The sequence below is a fragment of the Mauremys mutica genome, chromosome 11 (genome assembly GCF_020497125.1).
Source record: "Mauremys mutica isolate MM-2020 ecotype Southern chromosome 11, ASM2049712v1, whole genome shotgun sequence".
Lineage (NCBI taxonomy): Eukaryota > Metazoa > Chordata > Testudines > Geoemydidae > Mauremys > Mauremys mutica.
Window position 1 is genome coordinate 35742402 of NC_059082.1, and position 19364 is coordinate 35761765.

Sequence of the window (19364 nt, forward strand, 5' to 3'; positions counted from 1 at the left end):
AAAATGTAATGACCAAGTTGTTGTGTTTTAGTAGTTTTCTGTGCATCTATATGGAGAGATTAATTTTTAGTACATTATACATAGGGCTGGGTTAAACAGGTAGAATCATTTTCATGAACATTTCCACCAGTTCATTTTGTACAGTTTTTGTGTTGTCAAATGATGCTTTATACAGAATTTTGAGGGCCCAAACATTTGAAGATTACCTGGAAAAATCAACTTGTACAATAACACAAGATTATGAATTTTTGAAATTTCACCTAGAAATACAAATAGCAGCCACCTCTGGAAAATTTGACTTGGGGAGAGAAAGTTGGCAGGGCTAGAACAAGACTCATATACACATTTATTATGGAATGGCAGCCATCACCTCAGAGTTAAGAATGCAAATGAAGTTCTATTATTTTTGGTAGTGTATGCTAGAAGAAAAGCCAGTCTGTTTCCCACCAGGATCTCAGATTGTGTACAAAAAAATTACTGATTTTTCTGGCTTATACACTATGGGTTTGATTTATCACTGCAGGAGCAGAAAGATGCAATCTACATCCCTTTGCATTGAAGGAGATATCCATTTCCAGGATGGGCAGTTGACAGTGCAGCCACTGGCCTCCCAGGGGTTTCTGTCATAGAAACCAGCTGTAAATTCAGACCAAGTTTCCAAATCCAAATTCAGGCCTGAAAGATGATAATCTTGTGTGCAAACTCCAGTACATTAAAAGCAGGACAAAAATTTTAATACTGTATCTTGTATGGAGAGCGAACATTTAAACCCCCCCCCCAAATATTAAGAATTTATCTTATATGGTAGCAAAATAGTTTAAAAGATTTTGCTTTTTCTATTTATTTTTACAAAGTGATTAGTAAGAATTTCTTTATCACAAAGTATCTTGAGAAGTGCTTATTACAGATATATCTATAAACCTTCAGATTTACAACAGTCAGATCAGGATGGAAGATCCTGCATTCTTTTTACAAACATCAATAGATGTATTCTTGTTTTATGATGGCAATGATGGTTCAGTTTCATGCTGGTTTGCTTTGATTTACCGTGAATGTAACATGTTGGTTGAAAATACAATATAAAACCTATCGTCTGTATGTCCATTTATAGATAATTCCTCACTATCAGTTCAGTAGGTGTCCTTCAATCCATACATTATGGATGACTGTTGCAAATTTAAAACTTTACTAGAGTACAGCTGATTAAAGTTTTCTATGAGAGACATATCATCTTTCAAGAGCTCAAATATCTTGAAAAATCAGAATTTCTTTATTCACCTTTTTTCTAAAAGAAACAGGTAGCTTTCATTTTAATTTTAAGGGGAAAAAAAAGTCCTTTTGACTTTTCAGATAATTGCATGGGTGGAGAGATTATTTTATTTAGAGGATGCTCTTAGATAAATTTTGACAGAAAAAAATAAGCATATTTAAATGTCCATGAACACAAAACATACTGTATCAAAGATTAATATTTCTGACGGGATAAAACAGTGAAGGCTGCCCTGATAAACATGTGGCATTGATAATGAAAATCCATCACATTATATGGAAGGCTTCCTATCAGATAGTTAAATACTCTAAAACAAACTCAGCTTGTTAATATACATTCACACCTTCATAAAATGCTTAGAGATCCTTGGATGAAAAGAATAATAATATGAGGAAAATTCCTTAGCAATTCTATAGAGTCCAGAGAAAGAACTGACCTGTGGAATGCAATCTTTTCTTTACCTTTGATACTTTTTTGAGCTATTTTCTCTAAGAAGGCTCAGTTACAACCTTGTCATGCAATTGTATGTATATTTGGATTCTGTGATCTGCTACAACTGTTGAGAATTATGCATGTTTCTGATTACTGATTACTAGAAAAAAATCATCTGATTGAGGCCTTTATGAATTAATCTTGAAGAGAAAAATAATCTAAAAAATAATGTTAATGATGTGTGGAGCAATAATGTAATTGAAAAAGCATGTGGGAAATTAATATCAATGCATATGAATAGAGTCCTACCAAATTCACGGCTATGAACAACGCATCACGGACCGTGAAATCTGGTCTCCCCCTGTGAAACAGATTTCATGGGGGAGAGCAGCGTTTCTCAAATTGGGGTGCCTGACCCAAAAGGCAGTTGCAGGGGGGGGTCGCAAGGTTATTTTAGGAGGGTTGTGGTATTGCCACCCTTACTTCTGTGCTGCCTTCAGAACTGGGCAGCCAGAAAGCAGCGGCTGTTGGCCGGGCGCCGAGCTCTGAAGGCAGCGCCCTGCCAGCAGCAGGGCAGAAGTAAGGGTGGCAATACCATACCATGCCACCCTTACTTCTGTGCTGCTGGGTTCAGAGCTGGGCACCCACTGAGTGGCAGCTGCTGACTGAGGGCCTAGCTCTGCAGGCAGCAGCACAGAAGTAAGGGTGGCAATACCATACCAGGCCATCCTTACTTCTGCGTTGCTGCTGGCGGCGGCTCTGTCTTCAGAGCTGGGCTCTTGGCCAACAGCCGCTGCTCTCCAGCTTCCCAGCTCTGAAGGCAAAGCTGCCGCCAACAGCAGTGCAGAAGTAAGGTTAGCAGTACCACAAACCTCCCCGCTCCCATAACCTTGCAACCCCTCCACAACTTCTTTTTGGGTCTGGACCCCTACAATTACAACACCATGACATTTCAGATTTAAATATCTAAAATCATGAAATTTATGATTTTTAAAATCCTATGACCGTGACATTGACCAAAATGGACTGTGAATTTGGTAGGGCCCTACATATCAATAAATGAAATGATGGGAAGTAATTGTCTCTCTTGTGAGTCAGCTATCTTTAATTCTCTGGTATTTAATATGTCCTTTGAAACAGAAGGAAAAAAAAGAATCTAATTTTCGATGCTTATGCCCAGAAAAAAAATTTAACAATATGAATGCACTGGGCACTAATTCTTAATGATACGCATTTGAACTAAATGGTAACAAAGTAGGGCGTATCCCGGAGGGAAAGGTCTGAATGAACAAAAGCACCTCGGTCAGCTTCAGATGAACTCAGATCGTTTACTAGCCTGGGCTGTCGTGTCCAACTTGTTATTTTCAAAAGCTTTTGGAAACTTCTCTTAGATCTAGCTGAGAACATATAGTTAGAAAATAAACTATCATGCCTTTTACAGGTTATTTTTAAAGCATAAAAGGACAGGTATTTGTAATATAGCAGATGAAAAACCAACTGAGGAATATTTACTAAGGAACAGATACATGATTTTTATTTATAAATTTATGTACAGTAGAACCTCAGCGTTATGAACATCAGAATTATGAACTGACTGGTCAACCACACACCTCATCTGGAACTGGAAATACGCAATCAGGCAGCAGTAAAGACAAGAAAAAGCACATACAGTACAGTATTGTGTTAAACAAACTACTAAAAAAATAAAGTGAAAGCGTAAAAAAAGATTTGACAAGGTAAGGAAACTATTTCTGTTCTTCTTTCATTTAAATTAAGATGGTTAAAAGCAGCATTTTTCTTCTGCATTGTAAAATTTCAGAGCTGTATTAAGTCAATGTTCGGTTTGTAAACTTCTGAAAGAACAACCGTAATGTTTTGTTCAGAGTTATGAACAACCTGCATTCCTGAGGTGTTTGTAACTCTGAGGTTCTACGGTATAGTGAAGTACATGCTTTATACAAATGGCTTTTTCTAGGAGTGGAAGAGATATCTTTGTAGAAAATTACATGACAGTTCTAATTTGCTTTGAAAGCTATCTGTTGAACTACAATAAAAATCAATCCAAGCTTACAGTTCAAACCTATTGACTCATTCTTCTCAGTGTCAAGCCTTCTAAAATATACATCTAGAAAGGTTCCCGCTATATACTTACAATAATCCATCTACCGGACTCAGAGACAAGGAAGAGCTGACCTGGCAACTTTGTATAATCTAATTCAAGTTATGGGAGCAGCTTCAAGACGTTCATGCATGTAAATAGCATGGTCTGATCCAACATCCAGAGAAATCAATAGAAAGATTCTCCAGGTATGTCTACACTGCATTTAAAAACCTGTGGCTGCCCTTTGTTAGCTGACTTGGGCTCGCAGAGCTCAGGCTAAGAGTCTGTTTAACTGAGGTATAGATGTTCAGGCTCGGGCTGGAGCCCAGGCTCTAGAACCCTGTGAAGGGGGAGGGTCCCCCAAACATCTACACCACAATTAAACAGCTCCTTAGCCCGAGCCCTGCAAGCCTGAGTCAGCTGGCATGGGCTAGCCGCAGGGGTCTAACTGCAGTTAGATGTCCCCTCAGTGACTTCAATGAGCACTGGATTAGGCCTTGAATGACTAGATGACATAGCTGGTTAAATAAAAAGATGTAGACCAAGAAGGGGTGACCCACAACGGATTTCCTACTATTTTTTCCTTATACACAAACATATGAGTAATGTTTTAACAAGTAACTTACTGAAATGTATACTCTAGAAAGTAAGAAATGCTAAGTTAATGTTTTGCTTCTTATTTACAAAACTTTTAAGGTTAGTTGTCTGTCTACTTCCTATGTTTTATACCATGTCGACCATGTTTCTACTACAGAAAGGCTAGGATGGCTTTTTTACATAACTCAGACAATAACAGTATTTGCTTCAAGAAGAAAAAACATTTTATTTTCTCTGTAAGGAAAAGGAACATTTGAGCACCAATAAAAATAATGATTTATTATAGCTCTGAATTTTAGCATCTGTTACACTGATGTAAATCTCTTATCCATCAAAATGTAATGACTGGATTATGAAGAAGTAGAAACAATACCACAAATATATATAATTTGGACAGAAGTTATATGTAAATACTGAGAATGTGTAAATAAATTACAAAAATAATTTATTCAACTGAATATATTTAGATACTTCTTAAACTATTTTTCTATATTTGCATTCATGAATATGAATATGATCCAGCACTAAACCTATATCTTTCCTAATCTGCTCTTCATCTATAGGGCTAGAGACCTGCAAACTTGATGCACTCAAGAATTATCTGTGATATTATTTTTTAAGTGCCAACAATGTAGCTGGTCATGTTCAGATGTAGATAAAGGCAGCTCCTGCCCCAAAGAGCTTATCACATAAGAAATGCTGGAGTTAGTCAAACTATTTGCATGAGTAAGTGTGTGCAGTAATGGGTACAGAGAGCTAGATCCAAACGCAAATGAAGTCAATGGAAAGACATTAATTGATTTTGGACTAGGCCCAAAAGCACTAAAAAGGACAGGTATAGTTATCTTTCAATTAAAATAAAATAAAATGAAATGTTTCCCACCAAGATGTTAATTTCCTTGAATTAAGAAGCAAAATCCCAGGTGCGATCACACTTAATTTCTCTTTCAAGAATGCAGAAGTAAGAAAAGGAGTATTTATTTTCAGGAATAATACCCTAGATCAGGGATAGGCAACCTATGGCACACGTGCCAAAGGCAGCACACAAGCTGATTTTCAGTGGTACTCACACTGCCTGGGTCCTGCCACTGGTCCAGCGGGATCTGCATTTTAATTTAATTTTAAATGAAGGTTCTTAAACATTTTAAAAACCTTATTTACTTTACATACAACAATAGTTTAGTTATAAAGAGACCTAAAAATGTTAAAATGTATTACTGGCACGCGAAACCTTAAATTAGAGTGAATAAATGAAGACTCAGCACAACACTTCTGAAAGGTTGCCGACAGGGCCGGTGCAACCCATTAGGCGACCTAGGCGGTCGCCTAGGGCACTAGCATTTGGGGGGGCAGAATTTCGGGTCCTTTGGCAGTGACCATGGCGGGGGGGCGCGCAAGGTGGAAGCTTCTCCTAGGGCGCGAAACATCCTTGCACCTGCCCTGGTTGCCGACCCCTGCCCTAGATGTACTGTACCTTTTGCATGTATATCACTCAAGAATTATTTTAATACATATTTCATTACATCGGGAAGTTATTCCAGTTAAGGGCCATATACTACCCAAAATCTGCACAAGAGACTTTAATAATAGAAAGTTGAGTTTCAGTGTGGATCAAGGGAACAAATTGGTTCTAACTGGAGTTCTGCCGCAATTCAAGGCAGTATTTGGCATTATACTATGAAGTTCTGTTCTGGATTGAGGGTAGCTCTAGTAATAGTAGTTTTCTTAGTGATCACCACCATGTGAGACTGGCAATTTCATCCGTCTCTATGTAACAAATACTTTGTATATTTCTACAACAAAAGAGGAAGTTAGTCTTTGCACAGTAGTCTTGGCATAGTACTAAAATGAGGAAGGGGAAGGTGTTTGGCATCAGAATGAATCTTGACACTTGTAAAGTGCTGAAGTATTTAATGCCTTGTGTAATTAACCATGGAGTCTGTGTTTTGGCTTGTTCAGCAGAAAGAAAACAATGTTGTGGCTGGCCTAACATTATACACAACTTTCACTAAATATAATTAAAATCTAATACCTGGAATCCTTTTGGAAAGATTTGGTGAAAAACCATGAGTTGGCAACTAGATAGAGTAGAATTTAAATGCTGCCTTCAGGTTTTCTTTGTCTGTCAAGGATCTTTAGAGTGTCGCTTTTTAAGTGTTCATTAACAGTCCTATGTCTTGTTGACTCTAACAGTGTCATGTAAATTATTTAAGGCATGTACATAATTTTTCAATTAACAAACTGCTTGGCTCATGAAAATACATACACACAATTTATAAGTAGAAATTCTAGACTAAATATCTCATGATGAGCAGGTCACTATGAATTAAAAATGAGTTTTCAAATAAAATATTTAATGATATCTGAAATTAAATGAAACATTGCAAAATTAAAAGTTTCTCAGTTAAATAGGCCTGCTGTTTAACAATTTTGCAAACCAAATTAAGGTTACAAATTGAGCAGACTTATGTTTTAGATATTAAAAGATACCCGAGTTGAACATGTGCAGAAATAAAGCTCAGATAACTATTCACTGAATGTAATCTCAGTGGAACTGAAGCTGGAAGAGTTAAAGACAAAACACTGGCTGACCATCTGAAGTGTTTTTTGTTTAGTTCTTAAATATATTTTGTGTGTGTTCGCAGAATCTGTTTGCAGAAATTTTCAACTTATACACAATTACAGTATATACTGTATATACACAGTAACCAAATACACATGAAAAAGCAGTAGTACATCACCTTGATTTGTATTGATATACATTCTGAGTGCAGTGGTAGATGTGATGGGGCACCACTGAAAATTTGCTAAGTACTCTTGTTTTAACTTTCCTAGTACATACAGAACATTTTCAATGTCAATATCATTGAAGAAATATATCTGACTTTGAATCCCATATTTTTCTGGTATTTTAATATACCAAATATTCTAGTATACCAGCACTAAGCAAACACACTTCATTTCTATTTCAGGGTAAAAATGTTACATACCGTTAACTGATGCATCAACAGGTCCATTAAAAAGGTGATCTTATTACTAAACAGAACATAGGTGCAGTTTTCTGTGCAATTACTGCAGGCCAGGTTGTAAACATTTACGGTATTGCAGAGTGACCTAAAATAAAAAATGAAATGTCAACATACTTTTCTTCTTAAATATACTAATCTATAAAATTAAATATAAATATTAGGCTGTGAGGAATATCATCAGGCAACCTAAAGTGAAGGTAAGTTTAATGAACATGAGTATGAAAAGTTACACAGAAAATACAAATTAGCATGAGGTAGGTTAAATAAATATTGACATGATACAGAAGTTCTGAGTGAACCTATATACATTCCAAATTCTATAGTGTGTTACCACTGCATCTGCTTTAGAACCAGAACTTGGGTTTAAAACTAAATTGCATGCCTTAGAAGCTGTAATGTTTAAAAGAGCAAGCTCTCCTATGTTACATGTGGTATTAAATGTCTGTGCACATTTACACACCTTCACATTCTTACACACACACACACGCAAATCAAACCTTTGATTTCCCCCCCTTGATCATTGGTATATTAGAAATATAGTCAATGAAAAAGGCAAAAAAGGAACATCTGTACAATATCAGGTAAAACTCTTATTTTTGCACAATTTGAAAAACTAATGTTTTTTCTGGCAGAATTCATTGTCTCATGCAAGTAACCTAGGTATACAAGATCATTAGTCAGTTTGGTAGCAGAATATTCAGGAAGAAGGATATGTTATAAATTAACCAGCAGGAAATGCTAACACTGTACTGGGATCAGCTTTAGAGAGGGTCTGGCTTGCAGGCCCAGCAAACTAAGGTGAATTGTATTGAACAAAAGAACAATTAACAGGTGAAACGTCAGTCTTTTGCCTCAGGTGAATCTCCTGATGATTTTGGGACTTAGGGCTAGTCTACACTGGCAATGTTAAAGCGCTGCCGCGACAGCGCTTTAATGTGGCTCACCTCCGCGAGGGGCACGGCTCTCAGCGCTGGTGCACTGTCTATACTGGCACTTTACAGTGCTGGAACTTGCTGCGCTCAGGGGTGTGTTTTTTCACCCCCCTGAGCGAGAAAACTGCAGCGCTGTAAAGTGCCAGGGTAGACACACCCTTAGAGAGACAAGGTGGGTGAGGTAATATCTTTTACTGGACCAATCTCTGCTGATGAAAGAGACAAGTTTCTGAGCTTACACAAAGCTCTTCTTCAGGAATCACTGGCATCCCCATTATGGGGACTGTAAACTTGAGTGCATAACTACATTAGCGATGATGGGAGCTATACGTACGTCTGAGGGGAAATGGATGGTAGGTTTCCAATAGCAAAAGGGAGAGCGCCAATTCTGAAAAACTGGAAGAGCAAAAAGAAAGCTAAACAAAATGGGCCATAACAGTTCAAAATATATACAGTAGGCCTGGTTCTTCTCTACGTTGCACCTCGTGGAGTTATTTATTCCTATGCAAAGTGAATGATTTATGCGGAGTCAGAACTTCCACAGGAACTGGCCCAAGGCTATGGAACTCATTGCCACATGAGATATACCTGCCTAAAGGATTTTATCACTTTCAGAATAAATTTTTTCACAATGTTTTCTTTGACTTAGCTTTTCCTCAAAAATTTCTTTGCTTACAGACAAGCACACGGACACAAAACACACATACGACACAATTATAAAAAAAAATACAGTCAATAAACAATTCTGGTTGCTTTCCAAAAGGAAAGCGAAGAGAGAGATTGTTTTTATTTCTATTTTTAAATACATGGCAATCACTAATGTGATGGAGGCTAACCAGGCTCAATAGACAAGCCAGACTTGAGATCATTAGTAAAATTCACATTCTGGAATGGCTTGGCAGTGCCCACTGACAAGTTTTTATAGAGAAGCTGTCAAAGTCATCATCTGACTTTACTAACTAAATTAAATAAATAAATTTAACTTTATTTTATAGTTTTATTTTTTCTTGCAACTGGTGAGAAAATATTTAACGTCGAGAAAGCCAAAGGTCATCATTTTGTAGCAGAGTCTTAATAATATGTTTTTGTGCAGTTCCCTACTGAATAAGATTTATTTGCTACAAACATGTAGGAAGCCTGCCAAGGTATTTATTTATATTGTGCTCATTACTGTCGCAGCTGATCATCTAGCTCCAAAGGCTGTCAATTTAGAGGCATCATATACATCAATTTCAAATTCTTTCCTACATTTCCCAAACCAGTAAGGGCTGGGAATGCTCAGAAGACAGTGAATTTATAGTAAATCATTCCTCTGTGTAGCTCGATTGCTTCTCCTCCAAATGAAAGCAAACATTATTGAACTCTAAAGGAAATGTCATCTAGTCTTCCTTGGCTGCTAAGAAAGTGACAGCAAATGGGGCACTAAGGATGGAGGAATGTAAAAACTTATGAGACTATTGAGACTGTGATAGGAACGTAGAACATGCTGCAACATTTAAAAATGGATCAGGAACATTTTTGGGAGAACTTATTTATATGATAGTTGATATTATAATTCCCTTCATTTAGACATGGAAATCCATATAATCATAATGCCTGTTTGTTAATATTCTGAATATAACTATTAATAAAAATATTTTGTGTATTGTTTATATTGTCTTGTTATAAATTAATATATTCACTCTGATTGGAAGGCACTCCTGGAAATGTGGTTCAAACAGTATAAAATGCAATATCAAATTACTGCTTACTGAGCTGCAATGTCATTCACTTGTTTTTCAATCTACACTGATAATTCCTGTGGAAAATTCAACTAATATGCCTCTTATCTATCATGCTTAAAACTAATAATATATATGCAACCAAGCTCTCTTTTCCTAACCTAGCTTTTAAAAGAAGTTTATATCCTTCATTTAACAAAATGAAAGATGAAAACATATTCCCACAGTAGTACTGAAAAATTATGCTCTAGAACAGTGTTTCTCAATGACCGGTCCATGGACTGGCACTGGTCTGAGATTTCCTTGACACAGTTTAGGAAGGCAACAAGCCGGTCCCTGGTATCAAAAAGGTTGAGAAATACTGCTCTAGAGGACTTAATTTTTCTTTCAGCAAAGATAAGTCAACATATATTAATGAGGCTATTACCAGGGGCGGCTCTAGGTATTTTGCCGCCCCAAGCACAACAGGCAGGCTGCCTTCGGCGGCTTGCCTGTGGGAGGTCCCCGGTCCCGCGGATTCGGCGTCATGCCTGTGGGAGGTCCGCCGAAGCTGCGGGACCAGCAGACCCTCTGCAGGCATGCCGCCGAAGGCAACCTGCCTGCCGCCCTCGCGGCGACCGGCAGAGCGCCCCCCGTGGCTTGCCGCCTCAGGCACGTGCTTGGCGTGCTGGTGCCTGGAGCCGCTCCTGGCTATTACAATCAGAAACATAAAGGACATCTGGCAACGTTTATTTTTACTATATAAAGGACAAGTTTTAGTTCTCACCTTTTGGAAAGCTCTTTCACCTACTGCTCTAAAGGAAAGATCAATTAATTTAAATATGAAAATATATTTTCCTAACCCTTGAAATTTGAAGTTAACAGATTAACTTTACATCTTGATAATTTATTTCAAAATGTTTAGAATTATGTAGTTCTCTTACTGAAATACAGCTCAGAGTGGATGGCATATTTCATAATTCCAAAAAAGAACCGTCATTCTAGATAGATCTAAAATGAAAAATCCTGTTTTAGATGTAGAATAAATTAATCTGAAGTAATACACCCTGGTTTTGTATTTCCCAAATGAATCCTACATCCAAAAAAGTATGTGAAGTTCCAAAGACTGAAATAATGCCTTTGAAAGTGTGGCATAAGCAAATGCATGTCAAATTAATTTTTCACAATAAGGAGGGCTTTTTTAATTGATAACATAAGCTTGTTAACTATAGACTGCCATGATTAGAATGTATTTAGACATGTTCTTAACTAAGGTTCAGTTATAGAATTTTTTTATTTAAAATTGGAAGTGTCAACACTGAAGCAGGCCCCAGGTGGTTTGCAGTGTTAAATGGCAGATTAAAGTCAGCACAACTAATTTCTTTACTTTAATCTTATTAGTAGAACAACAGCTGTCAACTGTCACCATTTCTGCACAAGGCCTCTGAGACAAGCACAGAAAGCTGTGTGTGTCAAGTAAGAACTTCATCTAACTATAACTTAAATTTACCAATCTGCAAAACTAAATTTATTTTTTGATGTTTTTATATTGGCAGATTTTATTACATACTTTTTAAAAAAATGTGAGTATCAATAAAGCTATCAAAATTATGTTAGGGTACTAGAGTATTTTCCTCACACGTAAAGCAGTTGTTTATTGACTACTGTTGTTGTTCTAAACTTTGTATCACACCCACAAATCAGCTTTAAAGCTAAGTTAGACAGCACATATACTCAAACCACATAATAAGTCTACCCTCTGATGGAGGGCTTTACTCTAGAGTAAATCCAATTATAAATACACTCTTTAAGATACACAAATTTTGGCTCCAGAGAAGAGTTCTATCCTGAAGTTTGACCAAAATATATGTATATACATTATATTATTTATCTTATGTGAACATAAATAAATGTGAACAATGTTTATCTTTAATATACGTCTTCATATACAGAAGAGAACAGAACAGTTTAGAATCTATGTTCCTGATTCTCCTCTAAATTACGCTCTAAGTTACTCCTAATGTACCCAAATGTAAATGAGTAGAGAATCATGGCCTCTATCTAAAATTGTATCCCACAATACAAAACTAATTCATGTTTGTGCACTGGGATATGTGGGTGAAAAGTCATAACCTTTGCTTCCATAAAATCAAGGTACCACAAACATATAGAAACAGCCTACCTCTAAAATAAGATTTTTGAATAGTAACTCCAAGTTTGAAAGACTGGAATTAAATATACACAGCATGAGGTTAAATATACTACAACCCCTCGCTCATTAAAAAAAAACCCCTCAATTATTGGGTGAGTTATTACAAAACTTAAACAATCAAATTCATGGCTACCACAAGGGTGAACTGCAAAGTTTTACCAACCACTGCTGTTTGAACAGAACCTGGAGAGCTGACAGGACTTCTCATTGTTCTGACAGGGAAAGAAAGCAGTTAGTTTGGTATCTGACAAAAAAGAGCAGAATGGAGGTGACAGATGGGTTAGTAGTTAAAGAATGGAGAGAGAGAGAGAGACAGACAGAATGGCAAGCAGTGGAACAGTAAAGGAAGAGACAAGGTATGGACACAGGATGAAATATAAAATTAAAAATTAACCAGGAATTGAATTATGAGGCTATAATGCCATCTCTAGATTTTGAAGACTGCATAAACAAATACTAGAGCTTCACTCACATGGTTTATAATGACATCAGAAATCCTCAAAGGAATTACATCCTCATAATTCACAGTTACCTGTTTATTCTGTATATCATCAATGCGATCTTAAATTCTCTGACTCACAAATGGGCTCTCTAAAGACTAACTACAAATAGACTAATAAATAGAAATAGTGGAAGCCAACAGAACTAACCCTCCTTTATTTTTCACCAGAAAATGTTTAAGTTTGGAACCCGTTCTTATAAATAAGTTATTATATGACATATGACAAATCAAGTGTACAATTTACCCCCAATATTTACATTTATGGTAGAATCTGGCAGACTCTTGTATAAAGTTCAGAGGCCCTGACTTATTAACTGAAAGAAACTGTTCCCACACTAAAATCCATTCTAAACAACCCAAAAGAGCTCCTTCCATCTACACGGTTTGTTCACATACTAGTGCAGCAGGGCAATGTTGATTTGTGCTTGAGTACTGTCAAATGTGAAACCCGGCTCTGTTACAGAGAGAGAAAGAAACAGTCATGAAAACCGACAGATGCTGCAGGTTTTGGATGTTGATCTTGCAAGGAGGTCATTCTCTTCAGAGAACCCTTATGCCCTCACACCAACTGCTAGTCTGGAGTGAATGTTTCCCCAGAGGGAGTAACCTTGCAGAGAAAGCTTGTCTTGGACCTCAGGTAACAAGCATTGTGAACAATACTTACAAATTGAATAAACAGAGCACTTCACATTCAGAAATATTTATAAAGTAGATCAAAAACTGTAAAATGGGTGAGCAAACTATAGAAGTATTTTCAGTCTAAGGTAGTGGTTAATCCCATCGCAACAAAATATTTTATTTTACACTGCAACTGCTAACAACTATATCCATCTAGCTATAATATTACGCAGACTATTTTCTACATACTATAGCAATGGCTCAGGCTGGCTTCCCATGATATTTACTATGACTGGATAATGAAAGAAGCAGTATGGCAAGACACAAGGAAAGAAAAACAATTTCCCCCCTCCAATCAAGTTTTTAATAGTAACAAATGTCCCCCCATCTATCTGCTATCAGCCTCTGAATAATTTGCATTTACACTGTGCAACTCACTCAGAGAACTAATTATTTAAGCCTCACAACACTATTCTGTCATACGTAAATATTACTTTATCCGTTTGGAAAATGAGTAGCCAAACTGAAGCACAGAAAGGTTAAGTGATTTGCCCACAGGTCATAAGCAAGACCATGGCAGAGGCAGTAATCCTGTTTCCTGCCTGGGTTTTTGCTGTCTAACTCCAATTTGATTTTCACTGAAGGCACACAGATAAAATATTACAAAACTGGGAACTTTTACTCAAGTATGCTAAATTATGGCTTGTTCTGTAATCAGAAAACTGAACAACAGTGTCAATCAGTTATGAAAATTATAAAATGCTTCTCTAAGAAATAATACACCTGGACACTAATTCTTAATACCTTAACACCAATAATAAAACCTATTATAATCCAATTCTTTCTCCTCCCCTTTGAGTGTTTTGTTCTTAAAAAATGACCCTCCCACTAAATGGATCATCTGTCTTTTACAAATGCCACATCTTTCCTGCAGCATTTGCTGTCCTGCTGGTCTAACTAACAATCTGGGCAGTACAAAACAACAGGCATATTGTTAAATCTTTTTATAATAAAGCTTTATCTTGTAGACATGGGATTAAAGTTCTGAGCTGCACCATGCTGCCAGGATTTTGGGGAAAGAGAGATGTGGATAATAGCCCGTGTAATCTCCTCACCTACTTCTAAATAGCTTAACCTCATCACAAAATAGCAGACAGATTCCTAATTTAAGATGAGCACAAATGGTTAAATCATACAACACCACACAAACTGTCTATTTTAGTTAAGTGGAGTGGTATCCTTTAGCAAGACCTATTTTGGTGGGGGAAGTCACACGGATAATTAATACATGACAATGTTTAGTTTATTTCCACGTTTTTACTTCTTGCTCGTGTTAGCACTAAACACACTAAAATGCCATTTCATAGGACTCAAACTTTAAAAAGTCAGCAGAGATGTAAATTATATCAAAACACAAAATAACCTAAGAGAAGTAAATTGCAAACTTCTTTCAAAACTTAAGGCAAGAAGAAAACTGATTTACATTTTATTTTTCATTAAAGAATCAGCTACAACCAAAAACTGTGCTTTGTTTTTTTTTAAAGATAGTCAGTTGGAAAACGTCGCATCTTGAAAAATCCTCTTATTTAAGAATTTGTTTGTATGAAGGAGTTTTTGTGACAGCAGGTTTAGAGGCATCAGATCACACTGATTCTCTGTACTGAGAGCAAAAAAATGGTTGGTCTTAAACAGCCAAGTCTCAGCATGCTTTAGTTGTTCATAGAAAGTCACGTCCTATGGAATTGGAGCTCTCTCAACAATCCAATTACAGTTTACTTACATAGCACATTCATTTTCCTGTTATCTGAACTTTAACAAAGTCACCTGGAGGGAAAGGTTTGCACCAGTTGATAGTACTAGACACTGTCTGTGAAACCTTTAAAGTTGATTTGTACAATACATTTAAGGGGTTAAAATAAAAAGCAGATTCCATGCCAGAGTGAGGTTTTACCATTCACTAAAAAAAGCCCTGATAGCTATGGATTTCTGTTAGCAGAGCCCTCAAAAGGGGGTATGGTTTGAAAAATGGTGATGTTAGTTAACATCATCAACAACAAAAATACACACTAGATATTTTATATTGTCTGAAAAAGTTGAATCTAGAAGAAAAATTTCATGCATAAATTTAAAGGCAACCTTAGTAAGAATAATGTATACAATCCAATTTCTGCACACGTGTGTAACAGCCAATGTCTGGTTATGTGTTTTTTCACAGATGTCACCCCAAACGCAAAGCACAACACTCAGGAGTATGAGGTGGATTTGTGACACTCCATGGTGTATTTGGATATATAAAGGAATACATGATGATGTACTATTTTCTTGTGTAAAAGATAAATCTTGATGCAATATTGTTCATATAATGTAAAGGGAAATTGTACCAGTAACTCCTAGTTCACCACTTCACCACATCAAAAGAAGAGAAGCATCTCTAAGAATAAGGTAAGAAATAAATTGAGCAACTAACATGACCGCACTGCACCTTTAAGTGGTGGGGAGCACTGTCCGGCTTGCCAGGAAAGGGGTATAGTAGTGCTTTATGGGCAGCGGATGAGAGAGAGACACGGAATCTGCTGCAAAGGGGGACTGGGTAAGCATTCTGATGCTGACTCATCCCCAGAGACTGGAAAGGCTGGGGAATTGCTAGGGGGGCAAGCCCAGTGGAGAAGCCCCTTTTCCCTCACCACCAGATTGGCCCATTGGTGTGGGGCTTTTTTTGCCATCCCCACAGCAGGTTTGCCGGGACTTTGTTATGGTGAGTAGGAAGGGAGACAGGCTATGATGTTGCAACTCATTATGTAAGCGTGGGGCAGATGTTCAGTGCAGGTACTCCATAGGGTAGGGATTCAGTGAGCAGATAAATGGCTTGTTAAAGACTTAAAAAAGAGGTTTTTGTTTTAAAGAGTGAAACGGGGGGAGGGGAGAGTGTTTCAGGGCTCCTATGACTGGTATAGCAGGGAGCCAACCCCCCTTCCTTATAGCCCACCTTAACCCTTGTTCGAGGCGGGTGGGTGGTAAGGTCCCAGAAATGAGTTGCTGGGGGACCAGGATGGAAAGAAGGGGAGACTGGTGGAAGCCCCCAGGTAGATGCTGAAATGATCGTGGAGTTACCTGAACTCTGTACACTTTTATCTGTCGGGTAGTCCAAGACATCTAATAATACAGTTGTGGCCTGATTAAACCATATCCAGTGTCGCTATAGCCGGGTATTAAGAAAAACACTTAAATCAAGCTCAAGAAAGGGTGATTTTAGTTGAATACTATGTGTTTCTGAATTGCAAATCTGAAAATTCCTCTTATAGCTTCATGAGCAAAGTGAGAGCCAGACTTGTGAAAAAGGGCAAAATCTGGTAGAAATATTGCTGCCCTTATAGCAATAAAAGTTCTACTAAATTTTACATCTTAACCTTCAGAACACTGCTATTTTTCAAATGCCCAGTTAAATGAATGCTTAGGAAGATGTATCTCTGCGTCCACAGTCTCCAAAGGTGAAATTCACTCTTGCGTAGAGAGCCACCATGATGCCTACATACAATTTTTGCCCCACTATTTTGAATTTACTATTTGTACTCAGGAGCAGTTTAACATATGACAAATAAAACTATGTTTTCAATGACACGTCTTTCAATTTTTCTGTAGTCTCATAAAATGGTCACATTTTAGCATAATCCTTTTAAATGCATTCACATATTCTTACTGTTTAAGGAATCCATTAACCTGAACATTTTAACTACTATTTTGTACCACATGAGCTCTGGAATAAAAATTGGAAGTAGAAGAGAAAAAAAGAGAGATGAAGTGATGTTTACAAGTAAATACATATGCCTCATGTAAGATATACAGGTGCAAACACAAAGATCATGAATTGCATAAAGAAATATGCACTGTATAAGATATTCTGTTAAGAAAATAATTAAAATGTCTTTCTACTTCAATGAGTTGCAATAAATTCATTAGATCTGAAAAGATTAATCCTGATCACTTATTGTTTAGACAATCAGAAAAAAAATTGTAACCCTTTCCATTAATAAAAATACTATAATTTCATGAATACCTATATATCCACACACATTTAATCATAAACTCTACAACATAAAAGCTCCAAACTGGGATTTCCTGATCTACCTAATGAACTATATTGATTCTGATCTTGGCGACAGCTGATTTGGAATAGATACACCATGTGAATGAATCATGGCCAAACATGAAATGGTGCCAACACATGTTTATTTTATATACTATAATAAATAGACATACTTTAAGGTCTAATGTTAGCTTCATTATTTTAAAGGTAGTTATCTCTCACAGATCTTTTAACAGAGCTAGAAAAATAGTTGAAGTTTGACATTATAGCTCTGTTTGTGTTTCCATTCTAACCTCATTTTTGAAGGGTTTATAAATCTGCCATTCTTATTTGCATTAGGCTGAAACTTGGCCAGACAAGTTCTCAGCCTCAGTTATGTAATTTGTAATATGTAAAATTTATGTCATTAGTTCATCATTTTCTTCATTTACAATGGAGTCAACCAACAGAATTTCTGAAAGTTTTCAATTAATCCAAAAACTTTTCAACTAAAAACCCAGGACGATATTTGCACCTGAAATGCTGATGTCGTAGAGAGCAAATAACCTATTTCGTGGAGTAGGTTCACCTGGTATATTGTTTGTGATGCATATTGGCCAGACCCTCTTGGTATGTTGAACTGACTGAGATATTTAACTTCAAAAGCAGTTTCTTATCATATGCAGTACAGTAGATTATCTTAATAATAATAGACTATGAACATGAACTGCATTCCATGGTAGTATACACATAGCATGGACACAATGTAAAATACTACTGGATTTTAATAGGACCTTTCCTATTAAAATTAATCTCAGAATAGCATACTTGAAACTATTATGTAAATTTTAACTGAAATTAGTCTATGTAGAACTGAACACTTCTGACAAATCTGTAAATGGAACTCTGTATCAATGCCTCAGAGAAATACAACACAAAATCCCAGCAAAAAGCTCCATTCGCACTGTATTTGTTGGAAGGAATGTTAGCATTAAATTTAGAATTTCTCTGTTTTGGAGTGATTTTTTTTTTTAAATGTATTGGTTGTACTTTATACATCCTGGAGCATTCCAGTGCTGCTGTTTGGAAAACAAACAAACAAACTTGTGCATCGTTTTGGAATGTTACCATTTCTTTCAATTTCCATGAACATAAAAAATGTCAAAATAACTGACAGCTGTTTGTAAGTTCCCTACAAATGCAAAATTGCTTTATCAACTATTCAAAATGTTTTAGTGACTCATAATTACAGATTGATACACAAAAGGTCTAGGAAGCAATCTGAAAACATATATCCTATTCTAAATAATGACTGAAACTTACTAGACAGTGTTCAGCATTTTCAAATACCTTTCAAAGAGTCATGATTTGTACTGCTAATAAATCAAATACAAATCAAAGATGCTTCACATCTTCAAACGAATGAACTATATCATAGTAAAAATAACGAGGAGTACTTGTGGCACCTTAGAGACTAACAAATTTATTTGGGCATAAGCTTTCGTGGGCTAAAACCCACTTCATCAGATGCATGGAGTGGAAAATACAGTAGACAGGTATAAATACACAGTAGATGAAAAGATGGGAGTTGCCTTATTTACTTATTATTTCTTGCACAATAAGAAGTTACTAAACTATGATTTTTCTCCATGTGCTGCAATTTTTTTTGCCAATAGAAGGCTATTCAGAAAGTGAAAGAATTTTAAACTACTTTTGAGACAATATTTCCCAGCTGTAATGCATGACTGCCAAACAACTGCATTCCCAACATGCAGGCCTCACTGCTTAAAAAGTATTTTAAATATAAACAAACATATCTGAATTTGATACAATGTTTAATGGCATGTGGCTGGGCAACAGCAATGCTAATTAACCAAACTCTACTCAAGGAAGTTCTGAGCTATGCAT

At 36.5% G+C, this 19364-nt stretch overlaps 1 protein-coding gene across 2 annotated transcripts in view; it reads right to left on the bottom strand.

The window, feature by feature from the left end:
- Positions 1-19364, bottom strand: part of SCAPER (S-phase cyclin A associated protein in the ER) — a 340257-nt gene that overhangs the window by 82892 nt on the left and 238001 nt on the right. For both annotated transcript variants that reach the window (XM_044979453.1, XM_044979452.1), the window contains exon 25: positions 7391-7514. In XM_044979453.1, the coding sequence (XP_044835388.1) occupies positions 7391-7514 (124 nt within the window). The remainder of the gene's footprint in view (positions 1-7390; positions 7515-19364) is intronic.